Source organism: Bombus vosnesenskii, unplaced genomic scaffold, assembly GCF_011952255.1.
Source record: "Bombus vosnesenskii isolate JDL3184/JDL3185 unplaced genomic scaffold, Bvos_JDL3184-5_v1.1 scf7180000013262, whole genome shotgun sequence".
Taxonomy (NCBI): domain Eukaryota; kingdom Metazoa; phylum Arthropoda; class Insecta; order Hymenoptera; family Apidae; genus Bombus; species Bombus vosnesenskii.
In genome coordinates, this window is record NW_022882922.1 from 3,811,244 (window position 1) to 3,831,917 (window position 20,674).

Sequence of the window (20,674 nt, forward strand, 5' to 3'; positions counted from 1 at the left end):
ATGTAAAAGTTGGAATATTTCGAAAATAAATATGTAATTCGGACCGTTTCGACGATTACCGGTATCTTTGTGATTATTAGACAGTCTCGTGTTTACAGCCAAGTATCGAAAGTAAGTAGGTATATATGTATAAGTGAAAAGCACATACGTGTATAACGACTATAGCGTCTATTTTCATTTTTGATTAATTCTACAAAGACTTTTCGATTTGTCGCATTCGCGTAAATGGATAGAAATCTACGATTTCGCTCTTTTCCCAGCCTTACTTACTCGTTTTTCAGAAATTTATTTTTCTTGTACATTCCAATTTAACGCAGCAACAACTTTGCCAACACCATCGTGTGCATAGAAGCGATTTGACGAAACGAAGCGACGATATCACCAAAAATATTCATCGGAGAATCGACGTTCTTTTCCATCGATGCTCCTGGCTGTAGCTTGCGTGAAATAAAGTCCAATCGTTTCTTATCCATCGATTTGCCACGCTACAAAGTAAGATGAGAAATACGCAAGAAACGAACGATCCAGCTACAACGAGACGATCACACCTTACGCAAAGCGACTTATCGATCAGCTTTTTGTCGAATTTGTAGAAAGCTTGGCGAAGCGGAAGTCGTGGAACGATCGCGAAACGAACATCGTCTGGCCGTTGTTCGTCACGCTGCCATCACGTAGTCCTTTTTCACGATGAAACGGCGAACCAACGTTTCTTGCATGCGAGTGCACGTCGAAGAATTGCATGCACGCCTTACCAAATCGAGGGGACTCGGTAACGATCCTCGCCGGTCGAGCCTCGTAGCTTGCAGCGGGCTAAGAAAGTCGCGAATCCTTTTAATTCCAATACGTGCTTGTGCAAAATCGAAACGATCGTTTCGTGCAGCGTGTCAACTCTACGCGCGCAACGGCTCAAGCTGCTGGAAACGCGTCTCCTATAACGTCTCCTTCTTCGCACGCACCTCGTCGAACGAAGCTCGTTAAAACGAAATACGTACATGTAAAGGGAATTGCTCGGTCGGCGACAGCCGAGAATCTTATCCGAAGATACCCAAGCACAGCTTGCAAGGGCAGCGGCAATTTTTTACCTATTTCGAGCGAAGAAATTCGTTAGAGAAGCAGGGGCGGACTTGACGCGTTATTAAGACGCGGTCGAAATCGGATATTTAAGAAACGGTTGGCAAAACGGTGGACGGAGCGCGGTGGTCGATTTCGATTCGGTTGCATCGTGTCGCGTCGCATCGCGTCGCGGGCGGCGGCTTTTTTTACTCGCTCGCCCATTCCCAACCATGCCTCTTCTGCTTCGCGAAAAGGAGAAACGCGTTTAAAGGCAACGACTCGACTCGGCATTCCCGCTCGCGCTGCAATCGCTATGCGCGTTCTTAATAAGATGCCCCGAGAGACGCGACGAGAAGAACTAAATCGTCCTTTTCTGCTTGGCGATCCGTTAAAAGGGAAGCCTGAATGAGAGAACTCGAGGACGAGTCGAAACGAAGAAGCCGTGTTCTACGTGGGCCACATCCACGATCGGTTGCCTCGGGAAGAAACCGGGAAGAACCACCGCGACGTGGTCTGCATTTGCATTTTAAATACGCCCGACATATCCACGCAACCCACCAAATTGTCCGTTTCCCTCTCCTGCCCTTTTCTTTCTTTTTCCTTTTCTCTCTTTTTGCGGCAGATGGCATTTCTCTCTCTCTCTCTCTCTCTCCCTCTCTCAAGAAGAAACGAATCATCGACAAATTCTTCGGTCGAAAATATTCCGTCTTTCGATATATGACATATTCCCGTCTCGTGCATCCCTTCTTTTCGTCGATTCTCGTCGATCAACCCTACCCAATAAACAAACATGTATGCGGGGCCGTTCATGGATCTACGAACGGCAGGTTTTCAAAGATTCATGGATTCACCGCGAGGGACGACGCGACGTGGACGCGACGTGGACGCGACGACTCGAAAGGATCCATAGTCGGCATTATGCGATTCCTCTAAGCGAGCCACGGTGCACGTGCGTGTATACTTATACGATCAGCGTCCATCGAGATCTACACGATCGAACCATGCTGATCTCGGTTGACGTGGACAAAGCGGCACCGCTTGTGTACGTGCATGCGTCGCATACTGTATACAGTTATATACTGTATCCGGAGAAACAGATTGCCGGTATCCGAGGAATATGGCCAAGTAAATCGAAGCAAGGGAAGTAACGAGAAAAGCAATCTTATTCTTTATTCCTTTATTCCTTTATTCCTTTATTCCTTTTCTTCCTTTGTTAATCATCCTACGAGACTAGTAGATACGACTTGATTTCTACCCAAGATTTCACTTCTCTCTTTAACGTTTCGCGATAACGATACGCGCAATGAAACACGTTCTGGGTGGCGAAGTTGGTTCGAAAACGAAGTAGAGATCCGAGTAAAGAGCATCGTTCGGGGAAGAAGATTACGACGTTACACGATCCTTACTTGTTCTGCGTTTTGCTCTCGTCACTACACCATTCTTCTCTCCCAAGAAATAAGATCGAACGCACCGGAGAAATGTACGAACGATTCGTCGACAACAGGAGTGAAACGAACGGTGAAATTGATCGGTTGTGTTGGCGGCGATTCCAAGGAGGAAATCAATCTGCCGGTTCACCCTTGAAACGAGGACAAGTCGGAGACTGCACGGAAATCGAAAGACCTTCGACATAATACGCGCGCATACGTTCGAAAATTTTGGCGACAGTGGTATAACCCGGGTCTACGAAACACGTACCCGACGATCTCTTCGTTAAATCGAAATAATCGAATTAGATATTAACGATCATTTTATTTTATTTTATTTTTTTTTTTTCGTTATTTACTTCCACGAGCGATTAAATAAAATTACCTTTTTTGCGCCGGTATTATCGTTGTTCCGATAGGCGCATGTACGTTTGGTGATTTATCTCGATCGAATCGATCGATTCGTGTGCGTGGTCTTTTGAAAAAATTCCACTAAAGAGCCGGAAATACAGTTGGATCCCGTTCGCGCTATAATCATCGCGAGCGTTTGCTTTTTAATTAAGCCTACCGGCGACGTACAAACGCGGCTTTTGCGCGCGCCTTCGATGAAAAACGATACGAACGAGGGAGCAACGACGGGGGTTTCGAGAGGCCGCCACGTCGCACCGGGGCTCGGACTTCGGGCTAGCAATTAACTCCCACCGATAAACCGGCGGCTTGTTTCGTCGCTCAAATTAATTTCCTCGGCGCGCGATAACGACATCGCTTGCCCGCCTGTTCGAGTCGCCGATCGATCGCCGGCAGATCGAGCGCTACTCGGATCGTTTTTTCGCGGGTCCTTTCGCGAAATTTAACGAACAGCAGCGAGGGAGGAAGAGGGGGAGGGGAACCACCAGACCCTTATCCCTCTCTAGTCCGAAAATCGTTTTTGTTCGCTCGTGCTCTCCTGGCGATACGAACATGGAATGTGTGCCCTGTAATTATCGATGACACGCATCTTGTCAGCGACGAGAACTTTCGCGTTGTAACTTGAACGCTTGTTAACGGGAAAGGTAGATCCGTCAAATGGACGTATCGATTTATCGATGGAAGAAATTTCTGTTAGCTACGATCGAGTTGTTCGTTACGATGTTTAGCCGCGATTTTAGAACGTGCAAGTTCTCTTGGTATCGTCCGACATCGATATGAATTGTTAACGTGACAATAGTTACGCTTAATTAAGCAGAACGACGGGAGAATTTATCAGATTTATACAACGGCAAATATATCTACGTTTCCTCCATTGGAAAAAGGTGGTGAAATTGGTAGAACCGTAGAACGTACTTGCCTCGTTGCATCCGTGAAAGAGATACGATCCTGAAGATGTTCTCTTTGAATCGTCAATCTGTCTCTTTTCGCATTATTCGACGTTTTTCCTCGAACAATTTCCTGTTTTCTACGAAGTAACTGATATCGTGATCGTCGACGAATCTGTGAGAAACCAAAAACAACCAAACGGATAAATAAATGGTTTTCGAATAAATTTACGTCTCAGATTTGCGGTACACCAAACTCCGCACGACCAAAGGACAAACAGTGTACGAACGCGATTCACGATATCACACCACTCACCTTGTATCGATATCTGCCGAGCCAACCTTCCTTCACCCTGAATCCTGCAGCAACTCGCATATTGAAAGATAGCCGAGCAGTGACAGAACGTTGCTAACAGGAACGAAACCCGTCGACTTTCAACGGCGCAGTAAATCAAATTGAGATTTCAAACGAGTTGCCGTGGCAACTTGTCTGTGTCATCGAATCGTGCCAGATAAGAGGATCGAGTTATAAATACCGTGCACGCAAAACCGAGCACCACGCGTGCAAGTACGCGCCACAGCGAAGAAACTAACACCACGCGGCAACGAACGTTTTGCCGGTGTCGATAAGTGTTCTTAGTCGAGACTTTAGTCGCGACGTTCGAATCGTCGCTTGTTTCTCCGGATCGAATTCTGCCGGTAAAATCTGCCGATACAGGGCTTCTGAAAAGATAGTCGGAATCTTTCGGAGAAGAGGAATACCGGAACCGAAGACATAAAAGAAAAGAAACTAGACGAGCAGCAGCGGAAAATTCGTGCGAAACGAATTATTTTAGATAAGCGAAGAGAAGCCTCAATTATCGAATATACGGAGAGAGTCGGCAACTCTTCCTATAGCAACGTAAACGCATACAAATGATAATTATTGCCGATCTCTATGAAATCAGTAACTTAAGAAAATTCTTGTAGAAGATGAAATTGTGAAAAGTAAGCGGCTTATCCGATCGCTCCTGCTGACACGGAATCTACATCGTTGATACCAAGTATTTTGCACTGTTATTACGTTATGTAAACGTTATATCGTAGAAAGTAGGGATAAGAGACAGAAACGAAAGAGTGCGACCTGCAAAATTCCTCGTAGAAGTTTCAATAGCTGGAATTCTTTCGATTTTACAAAAGCGGATAAACGAATAATATCCTTCGATCCAGCTTGCGTGCCGCTGTACAATATTATAGTTTATTATTACCTATTAGTCGAAGATTATAACGTTTCGTAGTCTTTTACAAGCACCCGATATATTTATGACAGAGCGTATGGCAGGACTAAGTACGTAGGGTGTAAGTAAGGTTGTAAGGGGCGTATCGTTCAAATACGGACGTATCGCAATGGGTATACGTTAAGGTTAACGTATGAGAAAAAAGACGAAAGGGAGGAGCAGGATGGTAAAGGAAGGAGAATAAAAAGAAGCGGAAGGAGAAGAAGAACGGGCAGGGTCGATGTCGATGGCAACGGAGGCTTATCTCCATCCGAGGCCGGTAGCGAAACGGCTGTGCCGGTATATGCGTTCGTGTTTATACCGACTTGTCTATTCGTCAAACGGTCTTTTCTACCGGGCTTCGCTCGTCATCCGGCTATCGTCTTCGAGGATCAGGGATCGTCCGCGGCCTTTTGCGGGACCGTCACGCGTTGGATGTGGCCTAACGGTATACGTCCACTGCCGCGCCGTGCCGCGATCCTGGCAACTACGGACGCGTCCACGTATCGCTTTCCACGAAGGACACCCATCGACCAGAGCTCTGGCAGATCTGGCGGATCATCGGGGCTGTTCATCTTGCAACGCGACTCGCTCGTGCGAGTGTCGCGGTAACGATTATAAGGGATACGAGTGTACGCGGGATATATGCTAGCTGTGAAACGCAAGAGACGTAGAAACTCGGCGGCAGTTCGAGACGGAACAACGTGTTTGGCTTCGTTCTATTCTAGCTTAAGGGCGTCTCCTTCCAGTAAACGCGGTGTTAACCTTTTCCTTGCGAAAAGTCCGCCGCCACGGCCGCGCCGCGCTCTTCCGTTAACAGTCCGTCTGGTTACATAATCCTCTGATAGGATCGACCGACGAGATTGCCACGTTTATCACACCGATGTGAAAATAATTCGAGCAAAAGAAAAAACGTTGTAACATTTCCCAATTCTCCGAATTTCTGAAGAATTCCAAACTTCGCGGCTATGTTTTTTTCCTTGCTGTTGTATCTTATTTCTCCAGCAAAAACCTCTTGAAACTGCAAACCGATATTTCGACGTTGTGTCTGCCCTCTGATCGTATAAAACCAACTACTCTAGAGAAATGTAGCTAACCTAAATTTTAAAATATCGCCTTTCGTCGTTTTAGAATATATAATTTAAAATGCAACTGGAGTCTACGAGGCTTTGTCAAACATGCACGAGCTTGCTCGCCACTTGAAACGCATGCGGTCGGGAAACGAAATCGAAGGAACCTTCGAAGGCACTTTCGATTCGTTCTGGATTTGCGGCGGCCTCTGCTTTACAGCTACGACTCTCGGCCAGGTGAGAAGGGGTCACCGACGGTGACCCGACTCGAAAGCGAGCGCAAAGGAAACTCTAACCGCGTCGCTTCGCCGCGAATGGTTTAACGTTTACGTAACGTGTGAGCATCGTTCGATCCTGTTGCGCTTCACGAGACCGAACCGAGAACGAACCATTGTCGGCCAACGACAATGAGGGTAGAGTGGTTTTTGTAGACTCGGTACAACGTTTCCACGTTTCACGTTTTTCTAATGGAAAAAATTACGAGAAAATGTGCTGGTTCGCTGTGAAGATTCGATCGGGGTTAGGTTTTCGATCGGGGGTACCGTGGCTGATAACGACACGATTAAACCGTGGTCTCGATCGATTCTATAAGTATTATTACTGGCAGTTAAAGCCTCTTTTTACCACCTCTCATGCAAGCCATAGTTGCGGTCTTCGGTCAACCACCTAAACCAATCAAGACATCCGCTAGAAAGTTGACGAATCGAAACACTTTATAACGTGATGCGAAAGCACGGAACTTGGTTGGTTCGAGGAGCGATCGATATCGGAAAAACAAGTTGGGTTAGTTGGGCGTCCGTGCGACGAACGATTCCGTTAGCAAACAGCGTTAAACGTGGTTGGACATTTTTTCCATTCGGTCGCAGAATTGTTCGTTTCGTACTGTGTATTTTCGAAATGCGCAATTAATTAAAATTAAGCCCTAAGAAGAGCACGAGTCGTGTTGGAAAACAGCGGCCGTGTTGGGTAAACGCAGTTCGCTCCACTCTGTATTTGCGAAAGTGTCCTGCGCGAGCCCCTTTTCTTCATACGGAATAGTAATTTTTCGGAATTTGCGTAATTTTCGTCGATCGAGCTCCAGTCCCTTTCTAATATAAATATGTATGTAAAAAAGCTGGATGTGTCGTGTAAAGGATATTTTAAACACGATTTAAACACGCATGGAGAAAGGGAGGAGGGCCACGAAAGGAAAAGGAAGAGGAGAGACGTGAAATGGACCATGGAATCGCGAACAATAAATGCGCGCGTCTTCTCTCTCGGGAGGGTGCCGTCATTCTTGACAGTCGCCTTCAACTTCAACCTCTTCCTTTTCGTCGACGACGGCGCGGCACGGCGCGGCGTCGCGTCGCGTCGCGTCGCATCTTTGTCCAGACCGATCGATCGTTTCTCGGATCGTCCCGATGAAGAAACAAAAGCATAATTTATATCGGAGAAAAAGAAGAAGGAAGCTCGACAAGGATCGTGCCACGGCGTTCCAACGTCTCGGACAGGAAGGGATATGTCAATCGAAACGAGCTTCTTTGATCGATGGCAATAATATCGGTATTGTTCTGATAAATTATTCCTCTGATATAGGGACGATACGTTCGATCCAGCTCCGACGTGTACACCGATACGTCAGCCTGACAACAACATGGCGCAAAGCGATCCTCTTAAACGGTGATTAGAGACGTTCAAAGTTCAAAGGCTGAGCTTTTGTAGGTACTGTTTTCTCGTTCGATACTTTGGTTCGTGATATTATATACACGATATGTACATGTAGCATCGAGTTGATAATTAGGTTAATAAGCAAGTACTTGTGTTCGTAACCACGAACGAGAATAAAACAGATGGAAACGGACGTGATGGAGATTACGCGAAATAGATGTTCCGTTATTTAAAAATTGTATATCGACTTGTACGTTTGACAGAATCTCAAGAGAACGAACAAAACGTGATGCGAAGAGAATCTATTCGATCTATCGTCTCTATTACGATTTATTCAAAATTCCAACCTACTTTGTCACTGTCGTTCAATTACGTTATACATAGAATGTTTAAATTACCTTCTATCGCTATAACGAAGAATAACGAACTTGCATAAAAAGCACGTCCATCGTCCAAAGTACGCGATCGACCAACTAAGCATCGAGTTTCCTTTAACGGAAACCAAGGTAAGAAATTCTTTTCCGAAGAAAATGCTTCTTAATTCCTGGAGGAAAATCGAATTGAGATAACAAAGAGTTACTTGGAGCTGACCGTTCGCAATCGGCGCAATTGTGCGGCAACTGTGTTGTGGCCCTTCCAGCCAAGATATACTAAGCACGATCCATGGGCAGAAGAATGGAACCGCTATAAGGGTAAGGGGAAAGAGAGAGGAGACTCGTAGAAAAGAAGAAGCGAGTCGAATAAGGGCTGCGAGATAACAGAACGCGCCAGCCATTGTCCAGCGTGGACAATGCAAGGCTGCTGGATTATGCGCTAGGAGCTGGAAGCGATCTACATCTTCAACGATGTATCATAGCGCGCGTGTTCCGATGGAACATCTCCTGGCTCTCAACGCCAGAACTTGTTCCATCGTTTTCGGCCTCCCTTTCACTCTCCTCTCTTCCTCTCTCCCTCTCCTTCTTCCGCTCGCGCGTTTATATATCGAGTTACGTTATATCACAAGGTCCAATCGAAAGTACGTCGAGATATGTCCGAAACAGATTTTCTGTCAAGCGCGTATTATCGTGGAGAAAAACGAACGAGCGTGCATTTAAAGTGGATGTTTTAACGAAAACGCGTGTATTCGCGGTATGTAAAGAGCATGGAACCAGAAAGAGTAGCGTATATCGAGCGAATCAAAGTAAACGAAACAAATTTCGATAAAACGTCCGATCGCTTTTCCCAACAATTTTCATATATGACGCGCAAAGTACACTCGTATATGTAGAAACAACGAAATTTCTCCAGATTCAACGCGCCGCGAAATTTGATGTATCAGGTGGTATTTTAGCGATAGCCGAGGCGAGGAAGAGCGCCGGTCACTGTGACTAGCGAATTCCCGATTCCGTGCGAACACCTGGACGTATACCTGAGAAGATGGCGTCGCGGATAACATCGTCTTGCCTTTGTCGGACTGTTCATCGGGACGATCTATGGCACCTTTCGCACGATGCCACCTTTACATCATCATCGCGGTCAGGTAGCTACCATATACTTTAGTGAAACGATATAGCTGGTACTCTACTACACCGAAAATATTTTCCTACGTAGGTTCTTTGGTTCGTGTATTTCATTTTGCGACGAAATATTTCGATCGAGAATATGTTTCATTTTGCAGGAAAAGTAACCAGAAGATGTTTCAAATTTATAATAATCCTACTTTGTATCGGTAGCGACGATCGTGTATCCGTTACGTTGTATCGACGAGTATCTCGTCGATTACTATCGAATTCGAACGCTATGCTTCGATCTTTTTTTCACTGTACGAATTGTCGTGGTTGCACGGCTGTTCCTACGCTACCGACTTATTAATCCTCGTTTTTCAAGGCTGCAATACGAAATGCACAGCGTGTACGCGTAGCCAGGGGGCCACGTTATCGGATGAATCGCATTATCAGATCGGTCTGTAGTCTTGTAATCGCTATCGTCCGTCAGTGCGAGAGTGTGAGTGCGAATGTCGGTGACAAGCAACTGTTGTTGCCACTTGCATTTTGCGTCGTAATCCAACGTGTTCGCTATTGCTCGCGGAAATTACATGGACAATTTCGTTCTTTCTTTCGTCGTGTACACTTTGCCGCGTCGTTCCACAACTTGTTGCCGAGGAATCGGAAAAACAGATCCCCCGCGTGCCAGTAGCGGCAGAGTTTCATCGAGCTGGAGAAGGAACGATGATGCTCTGGCAAGAACGACGCTTCGATCCACGAATGTAGTATATACCAGAGCAATTTACAAAGGTCGATACGAAGCGTAGAGAGTCGGAGAGTCGGAGAGTCGGAGAGTCGGAGAGTCGGGGAGTTGGGGAGTTGGAGAGACGCGGTGCGTGGAGTGTGCAGCGTGGACGCAAGTGGCACGTATGCAACTCGTCTGCGAGAGATTCTGAATGCCGGAGTATCCTCTTTCCTCGAACCTCTTAGCGCTATTTAGCGGATCCTTTTACGGGACAGCAGGACCCGACAAGAAAGGAAAGCGCAGCAAACGGACCGACGCAACAAGCCTCGAAACAACGGGACGAAAAAGAGACCGGGTTTAAGAAAGAGAAACGGAGATGAGAGCATGGTACAACCAGAGACGGAAGAAAGAGAAGAAGAGGAGACGACGGAGGTGGAGTACCAAAATGGCAGTTCGCTCGGCCAATGGCCAATCCAGGGACAAGATAAGCCTTTGTGCCCGTACAGGGGCCTGGGGCAAAGAATCCCCTCGTTTCGGTCTCATATTTCGCGAATCCTGCTATCATATTTTACTCGTTGCCCCCTCCCGGCTCTTTCCTTCCCTCGCGTCTTTCATACCCTTCCACCTTCGGCCACTTCGGCCCGTCTCTTATTTTTTGCTCTCTCGCTTTTCGGAACCGTCCAGAGCTCCGTTCTACCTTCTCGATCCCCCTCCAGTCACCGTCGATTGTTCGCTGCTCTAGTCGAAACAGGTCCATTGGATTCGATCGTCCGATGTGCACGGCACCAGGCATTTCTGTCTTTTCACGCTCCGCCGTATAATACGTATATACATATTACGTGTAAACGCAATACACGTACACATATACTTGCGCGTTCAAGTGGAAATCGAATCATCTTCGTTTAAACACCGGCAGGTTCTATTCAATTTTAAGGGATGCTAGAGACACAAGTACCGAGTTCGAACAAGAAAGAGGGAAGAAAAAATCACGCGAGTCGATCGATAAATGTCATGCAGGAGGAGAGCGAAAATTTCTCTTTAAAATTTTCATTCGCGTATTTATGATTCGCTGTCGATTAATTCGCGGCCGTTGAATCGATCCACGACAAAACATTAACAAAACCCCCGACCAACGACCGTTGATCGCCGTCAGACGAATCTCTCGGGGGTAGATGGACAGGAGCCAACCGGTTTCAGAAAGCAGACACGAAAGGAAGGACGCGAACCGGATTAAATTATTTTCACCAGCGAAAGTCGTTGTCCCTTCTTGTTCGAATTTCGCCCTGCTTCGCAATTTCGATCTGGTAAATCGATCAAAGTTTTCCTGCAATTGTGTTTTCTTTCCTATTAACGATCCCCGTAATTTCTAAGAACAGCGTGTAAACTCGTGCGGTTTTTGGAGAAAAATTTGGCGCGGATAGATCCGTCTTTGGCGAGGGAGAATCAAGAAGGAAACGATTTTTCGATGCCTCTGTTTACTTCGCAAGATGAAAAGGAAGAAAAGAAAGAGAGTTGCATCCGACAAGTTTAATAAAGTTTTAACAATTTTTCAAGTTTTTCCGAAGCAACAAAAATATCGATTTACCGATGAAATTCAAAGGCTAGAAATCTCTGTAGAAGGATACGAGGTATGTTTGTCCAATTGTTCGATATCTTTCCTCGATATCCGTCCGATATCGATCGTTCATGACCTGGTTATCGGAATCTTACGCGACCTCTTATCACGTATACGAACTACCATCGCCTAACGTCGCTCCATTACTTATAATATGAGAGCGTGCAACGATAAGATGTAAATAGTAGGGACACGCGTTGTCTGGCACACTCTCGTGCCTCGCAGTTGATCGACAAGTTTGCGACATTATTATGTATTTAAGAGGAAACGTTTCGCGCAGTGCTGTTGCGCGAATATCCCAAACTCCGATTAACCGAACGAAAAATCATGGATGATAGGGAGAAATAGATACAGACACCTATCGTACGAAGGGTTTGGCCGAACGATACGAATCAACCTATCCGACGACAGGTTCGTACAAACCGAGTTCTACCGTATTTGAAATTAGTCGAAACCCTTATTCCTCGAACACGGAAACCTACCTACGAGCAATACGTGCAATACCTACGATAAGCAATACCTACGTGCAATAACCAATCTCGTAGAAGCTTAAAAATCCGCAAACTCCTTCGAATAATAGCTGATACATTGATTTCGATTTCCCGATTCCTCTGACTCGACGTCGCAAACCACCAACGCCGTCACTAGCCATTATTCGTTCTCGCCCATCTTGCAGATATCTGGTGAGCGTGCACAGCTCATTCTCTGTCGATTACATCGACGATTATCGACCGGCAGAATCTCGATTGGTCGTCTCTATGCTAGGCCCTTAAGCTTATCTTTTCTCCTCTGCCAGCCGGAAACATGCTTCCTCCATAGCGCGGTGTCAAACAATTAAGGTTGACTTACGCGTGGCTGAGGCGCGTACCAACCGTGTTAAAAGATTAAACGAGTTACCGTCCTTGCCGCGCATCAGATAACGCAATCCGAGGCCCTGTCATCTCGGAAGAATTTACCGGCGACACCGCGGTACCGCGGCTCCGGGGGGCACACGGCTTTCGAGCAACAGTTCGCGCTCGCCAGTATCTCTCTGTGTATATACTATCGCCTCGGTGAAATCTTGATTTCCACCGCTGGCAAAGCGTGCCTGGTTCAACGCCAACGACTTTTCCACGAAAACGCCTTTGCTTCGTTCGTATCGCTCGTCCACATCCACCTTGCGACCCAACAAACTCGAGATTCTTTGCTAATTATCGTCCGCCACGCGATTATCGTTACACGCCCGACAATCGCTTCAACTAGCGTGTACCGTTTTCATCTTTAGATTTTCATCTTTTTCCCAATCTAATAAATTCCTTGGCATGGTAAAGTTTGATGCTTTCCAAAATTGCCTAAATTACAAAGTATCGATTTTCGACTCGACAACATCGACCGCGCACGAAAATCTCAAATCCGATACAAAACACGCGTAAATTATTATCGCGTAACTCGTCTGATAAATAATCACGTCGCTAGTTCTACAAACACGAGCGAAACAGTTGGATGGATCGTATGGTGAGTCCGATCGACACGAACGTTTGCCTGTAATCTGTGATCTGCGGTCTGATTTACTTATGGCCGTGCGGGCCATAGAGCTAGGGACTATTTGTTCCTATACGGTATTGGCGGTCACTGTCGGGTTTCCAGAATACCTCTCGATGACAGGTTTCAGAAAGAGAAAGGCAGAAACGGTGCAAAGAAGCGAAGATTTGGCTTACCAGGCATGCAGACGCAACGAAAGGTCCCAGGATCGTCCAGACACGAGCCGTCGTTCTGACAGGGATGGGACTCGCACTCGTTCACGTTTGTCTCGCATCTCGGTCCCGTGAATCCTTGTGCACAGTTGCAGGCGAAAGAGCCAGGTGTGTTTACGCAAATACCATCGTGTTCACAAGGGGATCCTAGAAAAATGCAAGAAAAAAGTTAAAAATATGCCAACAACTTGTTGATTCGTTTGGTTTATCGATCAAAGTATATGCATATATTAGTTCTTTTCGCGCTTAAGATCAACGAACGAGCGACAGTTCGAAAGACGAAGCGTATAACTTTCGAGACGGAAACTCGGAACAAAGGCGTTGGGTGTTTTAACGCCCAAAAGCTCCGGTAATTAGGTAACAGTCGCGAATTGGTGAACGCTTGGTGCATAATAATTAATTATTAACCATGGCATGAGTCAAAGTGCAGCACGTGGGCGGATGCTCCGTGGGATGGGCGACGAATGCACGATAGCGAGCCTTAATTGACCAGGTCGACGTAGATTTTAAAGACGCTGCCGTCAGAGAAGAAGGGAGGAAAGAAGAAAAAGGGATGGATGGATGGACGGACGACGACGACGACGACGACGACGACGAAGATGACCATAAGAAGGAAGATGCTTGTCATTCCCGAGAATGAAACTTGTTCCTCGAGAGTGGTCAACGATCCGTTTGGACTGCTCGTTTTCTTGAACTCGCGCGGTTCGCGCTAATTGCAATAAGATAATTACCGCTGGCAGCTGTTTCTTCGTCATTCGTGTGTTTCATCGAGTTTCGCTACCGTTTCTTCCTCGAAATATCGGCCTTAATTTAGTTAGTCTTTTCGTTATTTTTGCGAGATTGCTTCTATATCGCGATATTTCGCGACTGTGATTTCATCAGAGTTTTATTCGACAGACTTGGTTGTAATAAAATTGCAACAAAGCTTGTGCTTTGTATTATCGATATCGTTAAAGCGAATACGCATGGGATGAAATGTAGAAAAAATGTTAGAATTTTAGGAAACGCGTTGTAAAAGTAGGATCGATGGTGTGATAGAAAAGAAAGAACGGTGGAGATATAAAAACGGGACGAGTGAAAGAAACGATAGGCAGTTGCTTAAAGTGCACGCCAGTGAGTTAATCTTTGGAATCCAACAGACTTTTTTTTATAAAAAATTTAACGTTGCATACAGCTCTCTCCCGCTATTCCTTACTTACACCGCTATTATTTGCCGGAAATTATTTTAACAGCAATCATTCTAACAGCTTTCATTTTTATATCAAATCTACCGTCTGTTCGTTTTCGCTTTCGCAGTTTAGCGCAGAATCGCGTAAAAATTTCTCTCGATTTTTTCCATTTCTCGTACAATTAATTAGGTGCTTGGCTGAAACTGTTTTGAATTGCTTACATATATGGAATATCAAATGCAGTTACAGAGATAAGAAAGAAGATAAGTATCTAGCATCTCCTTCCTCGTTAATAGGATATTAATAGAAAAATCAGAATAATCTTCTTTTACGATATACGAGGCTAGTGCGAGGTCGTTATATCTATCCTTTATCGTCGTGTTTTTACCATTAAAGGGTACAGTTATGGGAAAAGATATATATCGTTTAACAATCAGTCTCGTTACTTCTAAATTCTTAGTGACTCGGTGGGATTTAGCGTAAGTACGGCGATGCTCTCTCTCTACTTTTACCGAAAGACAAACAAATCGACGCAGACTTCTGTGCTGTGTCTTTGCCGCTGTTGATTTCCACCTCATGGTAATTAAGAGAGAGAGAGAGAGGGAGATATGTGACTATCACGAATTATAGGTTTTAGCCAAGTTTCGATGCACTTGAAAATCTGCGATCAAAAATCCTCGGTGAATCACTCGGCGAATCACTCGGCGAATCACTCGGTGAATCGTTCGATACCGTGTTACACGTCGTTCCTTAGCATACAACGTGCGTGGCATTGGAAAAGAAACATCGGGACCTGGTTACGGTTCGTTCGCAGGGCAACGCGTACAACGATTACTTGTGATATTTATGAGGTTTTTGAACAACTGAAGCGATATCGTCGCTCGCGGCACGGTCGGATGCCGTTCTCGTGTAACTCGACGATGGTTTTTCCAACTCGCAATCGCTGTCGCCGCGCGCGATCTTTCACCAAGAGACGTGGAAGAGGAAGGAAAAAGCGGAAGACGAGGGGTGTACGCGCGTTACCGGGTAACCGGGGGCGGCAAGAAACGCATTGCTGGTTCGTGTCGGCGATCGAGTGCGAGCCGCGAGCAACGAACAGACGACGAATAGGTGGACGCGAGACGACGCGACCAACGATCTTCGAGGACGGTGGGCATCGGTGTTGTCGACGGATGATGGAAGAAAACGATACTTGAAGTTGAACGGAGTCGATGCGAGGGAAGTAGGTGGATGATGACTGGCGCATGGTGCTACGGGGTAGCTTTAATTAAGCGCGACAAGTATATTTTGCCATTTCTAGAGAATTGTTATTATTAGAAGAAATATAGGGAAATTGTATGATATTTGAAAAGTTTATTATTTATTTATTGGCAATATTATTTATCGGCAAGCAAAGATCGCAGGTGATATTCGGTACTAGTTTCGGCTATACTCGCGAAAGGTATCGATGGCGAATCGAGACGAAATTTGGCGGGCAAAATAATGTTGCTAGTGCCGGGAAACGACGCGTGTGGTGCATCAGGTTCCTAGATGTATGTAACAGAACTTGGTTGCTATCGAACGCGCTGTTCGATTTACATCGAGTTAAACAAAATGTCTAGCTTCTGTCGAAGAACGTCGAATCTACGAATAAAAAGAGAATAGCTTGCTACAGAGAATGAATCTGTGCGTAAAACGCAAATAAACGTGATAGACGGAAGCGAACGGAAGTAGCGCCGAAACGCGCCGAACCGCGCTGGTCGGTAGCGCTTTTTGCCCGATCCGTCTGTGACGACGAGAGCGCTGGCTCCGAGAGGAGCTGCTCTCGAGGAACTTAATCTACCAGAAAATATGCAATCTACGTAATAACAGAGCACAGGCTGGAGCGCGAGGTCATTATGGTTATTATTAAACTTAAAATAACAATTTAGCGTTTAATTAGATTGGTCGGTGCTTCGCCGCCACCGTTGCGTTCCCTTGAGAAAAGATCGGACCACGGGAAATGTCTCTTTTCAGGCCTCCGCTTCCGGTAAAACGTTATTACCGACCTTCTGTCTTGCAACCTGCGCACCGATATCGTGGAAGATCAACGGATTTTACGCCATTTATCGGCTTTCATATTTCTGCAATTCGCAACTTGCGAGAAACGTTTTCCATGAAAGAGACGCTGTTTACGAGTGTCACCGATTTCGAGTATTTTAAAGGCCAACTCGATTGGTGGAAAGATGGTGCAAGCATTCCTGACGATCGGGTCAGGTATACGAACCCCTTGTGCCTCGTATCGGCTTACCCCATTGTCAGGCCAACGTTGCCAAATTTCGGTGTAACAATGGCTCTTTGTTTAGCGGACAGGTAGCGAACGGAGGCCTGGTTTCTCCCGATTCTGAGACGAGAGATCCGGCTGAGTCGACTTTGGCTCTAAAACGAAGAAGGCGAGGAAGGGGGTTTCGAGCACCGGCACGGAGCTCGATCACGAAGGAAAAGGGATTTCGTTACAGGTTACCGCGTTGTTCGCGCTGGCACGCGATGATCGGACTCGCGGAACTCACGCCAAGTGCCCGTTACGCGAATACAAGCGAAGAAAAAGGGAAGGAATTTGATCGCCGAGCCGATTTTTCCGAGAATTCTCCTCGAAACTATCTGCGACGACTCGTACGGAGTACAAAATAAACACTTCGATTCGTGCGAGTGTTAGTAATTACGCGCTCGACAGACGTTTAGATTACGATCGACGCGTGGTTACGAAATATTTTTCCTTCGATTTCCTTCAATTTAGCTTGTAATTTTTGCTCGTTCGCGTCAACTCGGCTAACGAGTACGAATATTCGTCCGATCGTGAAAAGACGGTGGATCGTTCGACTGTACGGTTCTTCGTTGACTTTTGCCCTGATTCGGGCACGTCACCTCGTTCTTTGCTTCGAACAGACGCGCGTGCAAGTTTCCACGCGCGAGTCACTCGACTGTCGATTCTTACGTAGTTACGGCAACTTGAACGGTGCAAAAATGCTATGTATTTGTAAGATACTAGCTATAAAATACTATGTAGGGTAAATGCGATTGGAGCCGAAATACAATTTCAAATACAATCGGACAGATAGCCGGAATTGCTCGTATTCCGACCATTCGATGTACGTTCGATCGCCACTCGAGCCAGCAACGATCTTTCGATACGTGTTACAAATCACGATACGTATCTCGTACTACTTACATACTACGTATATCTACGTTGTAAAAAGGAAATCGACTGTCCAAACCGGATTGCCTAACCCACGCAACTTCGCCATCTCCCTTTGACCGTCGCTTCGCCATCCTGGCGATCACTTCACCTCGCTTGGAAATTAAGACCGCTCGCTGCTGATCCGAGTTCGATCGACGCTGAACCGACCAAGGGAGTAACGAAAAAACACCGGAATAAAAGGGGAGAGATGGCGCGATCCACGACACGCGAGGTACTTTCGCATGGCCGCGTCGCTGCGCTGTCACGAATTATGACGTCTCGACGGTGTCACGTTCGCGCGGGGTTTTGGCGGCCGCGAACATGGCCGGACCGATGTAATTCGACACCGGACAAGAACGACCCGGTTTGCGGCGGTGGTCCTTCGTCGCAAACGGGCCGACATTTTCGGAGATCCGGCGTAAATATTTATAGCGTTACTCGAACGATACACACGCGACAAACGACTTCTTTCTTCTTCTCGTTCGCGACTCGTCGGATCTTCTCCGGACGAATTGCAAGAAGATGAGCGGCGAAACGGAATTAGTCTCGCGGGCAGAATAAATTACCTCGTTCTTCGAAATTATCCGATCCCGTTGGGGATGCTTTTCCTTTGCGGCAGTCGCACACGAAAAACTTGCTGTATACCGTGTCGTGCGATCATGGAAGAGGTTTCTCGCGAATAAAATTTCAATTAACCGAAATAAGATTGCAATCGTTAAAAATCGCACTGCTTCGTTGTAGGCGAATTTTTGTATTAAAGTAAAAAAGAAACAAGCGAGTCGAAGATGGAAGAAACGACGCGAGAGAAAAGAGCGACGCGAAGAAAAACAGAGTGCAGTGAATTTGTAGTAGCTGTGATCGGTTGACATAGCGAAAGTGGAGGAAAATTCTGATAGTTTTGGCGAACGTTCGGTACCGTAATGAAAGTTTGTTTTTACGATTTAAGGTGTCGACGATCTTCGACGAAGGATTCGAAGAAAAAGTTTGGTTCGAATTTACGTAGGAACTGGATAGTTCGAATCGTTCGAACGATAGTCGTATCGTCGCCTATACAGACTATACGGATATACGTCCCGGCCGTGTAGCGCGGTTCTTTCGTCGCTGATGATAATTTTTGCTTGGCCGAGTCCGAGGGCCCGCGATACGCGGCCGACGAAGAAGAACGAGAAGGAGAACGACAAGTAAAAGAGACGATAGAAGAAGAAAAAGGAAGAAGGAGACGCGTCTTCGAGTAACGTCTTCCTAATTACGATCCTCGCGTTCGAAGCAAGACGCACGATGTGTTCGCCGTCTACCGTCCAAAACGAACGGGTTTCCGAATAGGGCTGGCTCGTCCAGAAAAACTGGCATCCTTGATTCGTTATGCGGCTACAAAAAGGCTTCAACGGTCGAAATATGGTGCAGGGTAGAGTCGGTCGGCTCGACAGGGGCCAGGCTTTCTCCCTATGGAGCTATACGTATGTACGCGACTATTTCATTGGGTAGCAGCGGTTGGTCAATCTCTCGGTTCGAGAAGAATAAGATACGAAAAGGCAAGAATCGCGAGTGTCCGTGCACGAAAGAGAAACTGCAAGAAACTAAAGATCCGGCAGATTGATTGCCCGGTTGGACGTGACGCCGCGCGAATGTTTGCTAAATTACTGCCCGAGGTTGCAGGCAGCTACGCAAGCGTGTTCCGCGCGCGTTTAATGAAATACAGAAAATGAATCGTGATCGTGGCGTGGTCGTTACGCGGCTTCGTAATGACGGCACGCCTATAAACAGTGTCCCCCGCCTGCCCCCGCTCTCCATCGAGGCAAACGAGCCCGATTGTTAACGTTCACCCCCGAAATCCACTTGATTCCGCCGTGTGCTCGTGATTAACGCGCCGGAGAAACACGACCGAGGATCCTTATACGCTAACGCGAGAGAGTCTATCTGTCATTTCGCAGGGAGATACGGATGTCTGTGCGAAGTAGAGAAGAGAAAGAAGAAGGAAGAGAAGCAAGTGTTTCTCGTTATTAATGAAGTGTGTTTGTCTGGAACGAAACGTATTAACCGGTGCGCTCACCTACGGCAGGGCAGACCGCGCGTATTTATTATCCAGCCCTTCGAATAAAAGGGGTTTGCTTACGATTGGACGCGTTTTCAACCGTTTTTTCTACTTCTTCTTCTTCTTCTTCTTTCCCAACCTCCATTTTCTTTTTTTTATCGCAACGTTTCTCGGCTACGCTTCGTCGATCGTACGTCGAATATTCGAATTACGGTATTCGACGATGGACCGGACGCAAGTGTTTATTCGCCGATTTCGCTTTATTGACGCTTCCGACAGATCGGCGGTATGGACTATCCGGCGGCATGCCGAAACTTTCGAGTACGATCTTTCTCGTCTTTACGCGTCTCGCTGAACGAAAGTTGCTCCAACTACTCCGTAATGGGACGTGAGTTTTAATTGACTATAAAAAAAGAAGAGTTAATTGACTATAAAAAGAAGAGTTTCTTGGAACAATGCGTTCGGAATGAGTGATTGAACGATAGACGATCAGATATCGTGCGCTATGCTGTATAGCTGGATAAAGAGCTTGTACGCAACCTCTTTTTCCAACTCTATTACCCAATAAGGTAAAACGTTAACCACCGATATTAAAATAGAGCGTTATAGGACAAAAAGGCGATCCACGTTTTTTCGTACAGCCTGCAGGTTTGATCGACCGTCTTTCGCATTAGCGATGCTTACCTCTCTCGTTACCATGACGATTACCATTTTTCATGGTTTACGGGTGATCGAGCACGGCCACGGTCGTCTTTTCTTTATTTCCGTGTCAACGTGACGCCACCGTGGGATTGACAGCGCGTTCCATGCGGCGCAATATCATAAATCGAATTCCAGTTGATAATGTGGCGAGATAAACCACGCCAGCCGGAGTCGGCTTACGTATGTACGTAGGTAGGGTACAGCGAGAAAACCGTCGAGGTGTGCGGGCCCCGCGCCGGCCCCGCGTCGGCCCCGCGCCGGCCCCGCGCCG

At 46.5% G+C, this 20,674-nt stretch overlaps 1 protein-coding gene across 2 annotated transcripts in view; it reads right to left on the bottom strand.

The window, feature by feature from the left end:
• LOC117234854 (neurogenic locus Notch protein) overlaps window positions 1-20,674 on the bottom strand; it is a 182,864-nt gene that overhangs the window by 40,054 nt on the left and 122,136 nt on the right. For both annotated transcript variants that reach the window (XM_033496461.1, XM_033496532.1), the window contains one exon: window positions 13,269-13,451. In XM_033496461.1, coding sequence (XP_033352352.1) covers window positions 13,269-13,451 — 183 coding nt within the window. The remainder of the gene's footprint in view (window positions 1-13,268; window positions 13,452-20,674) is intronic.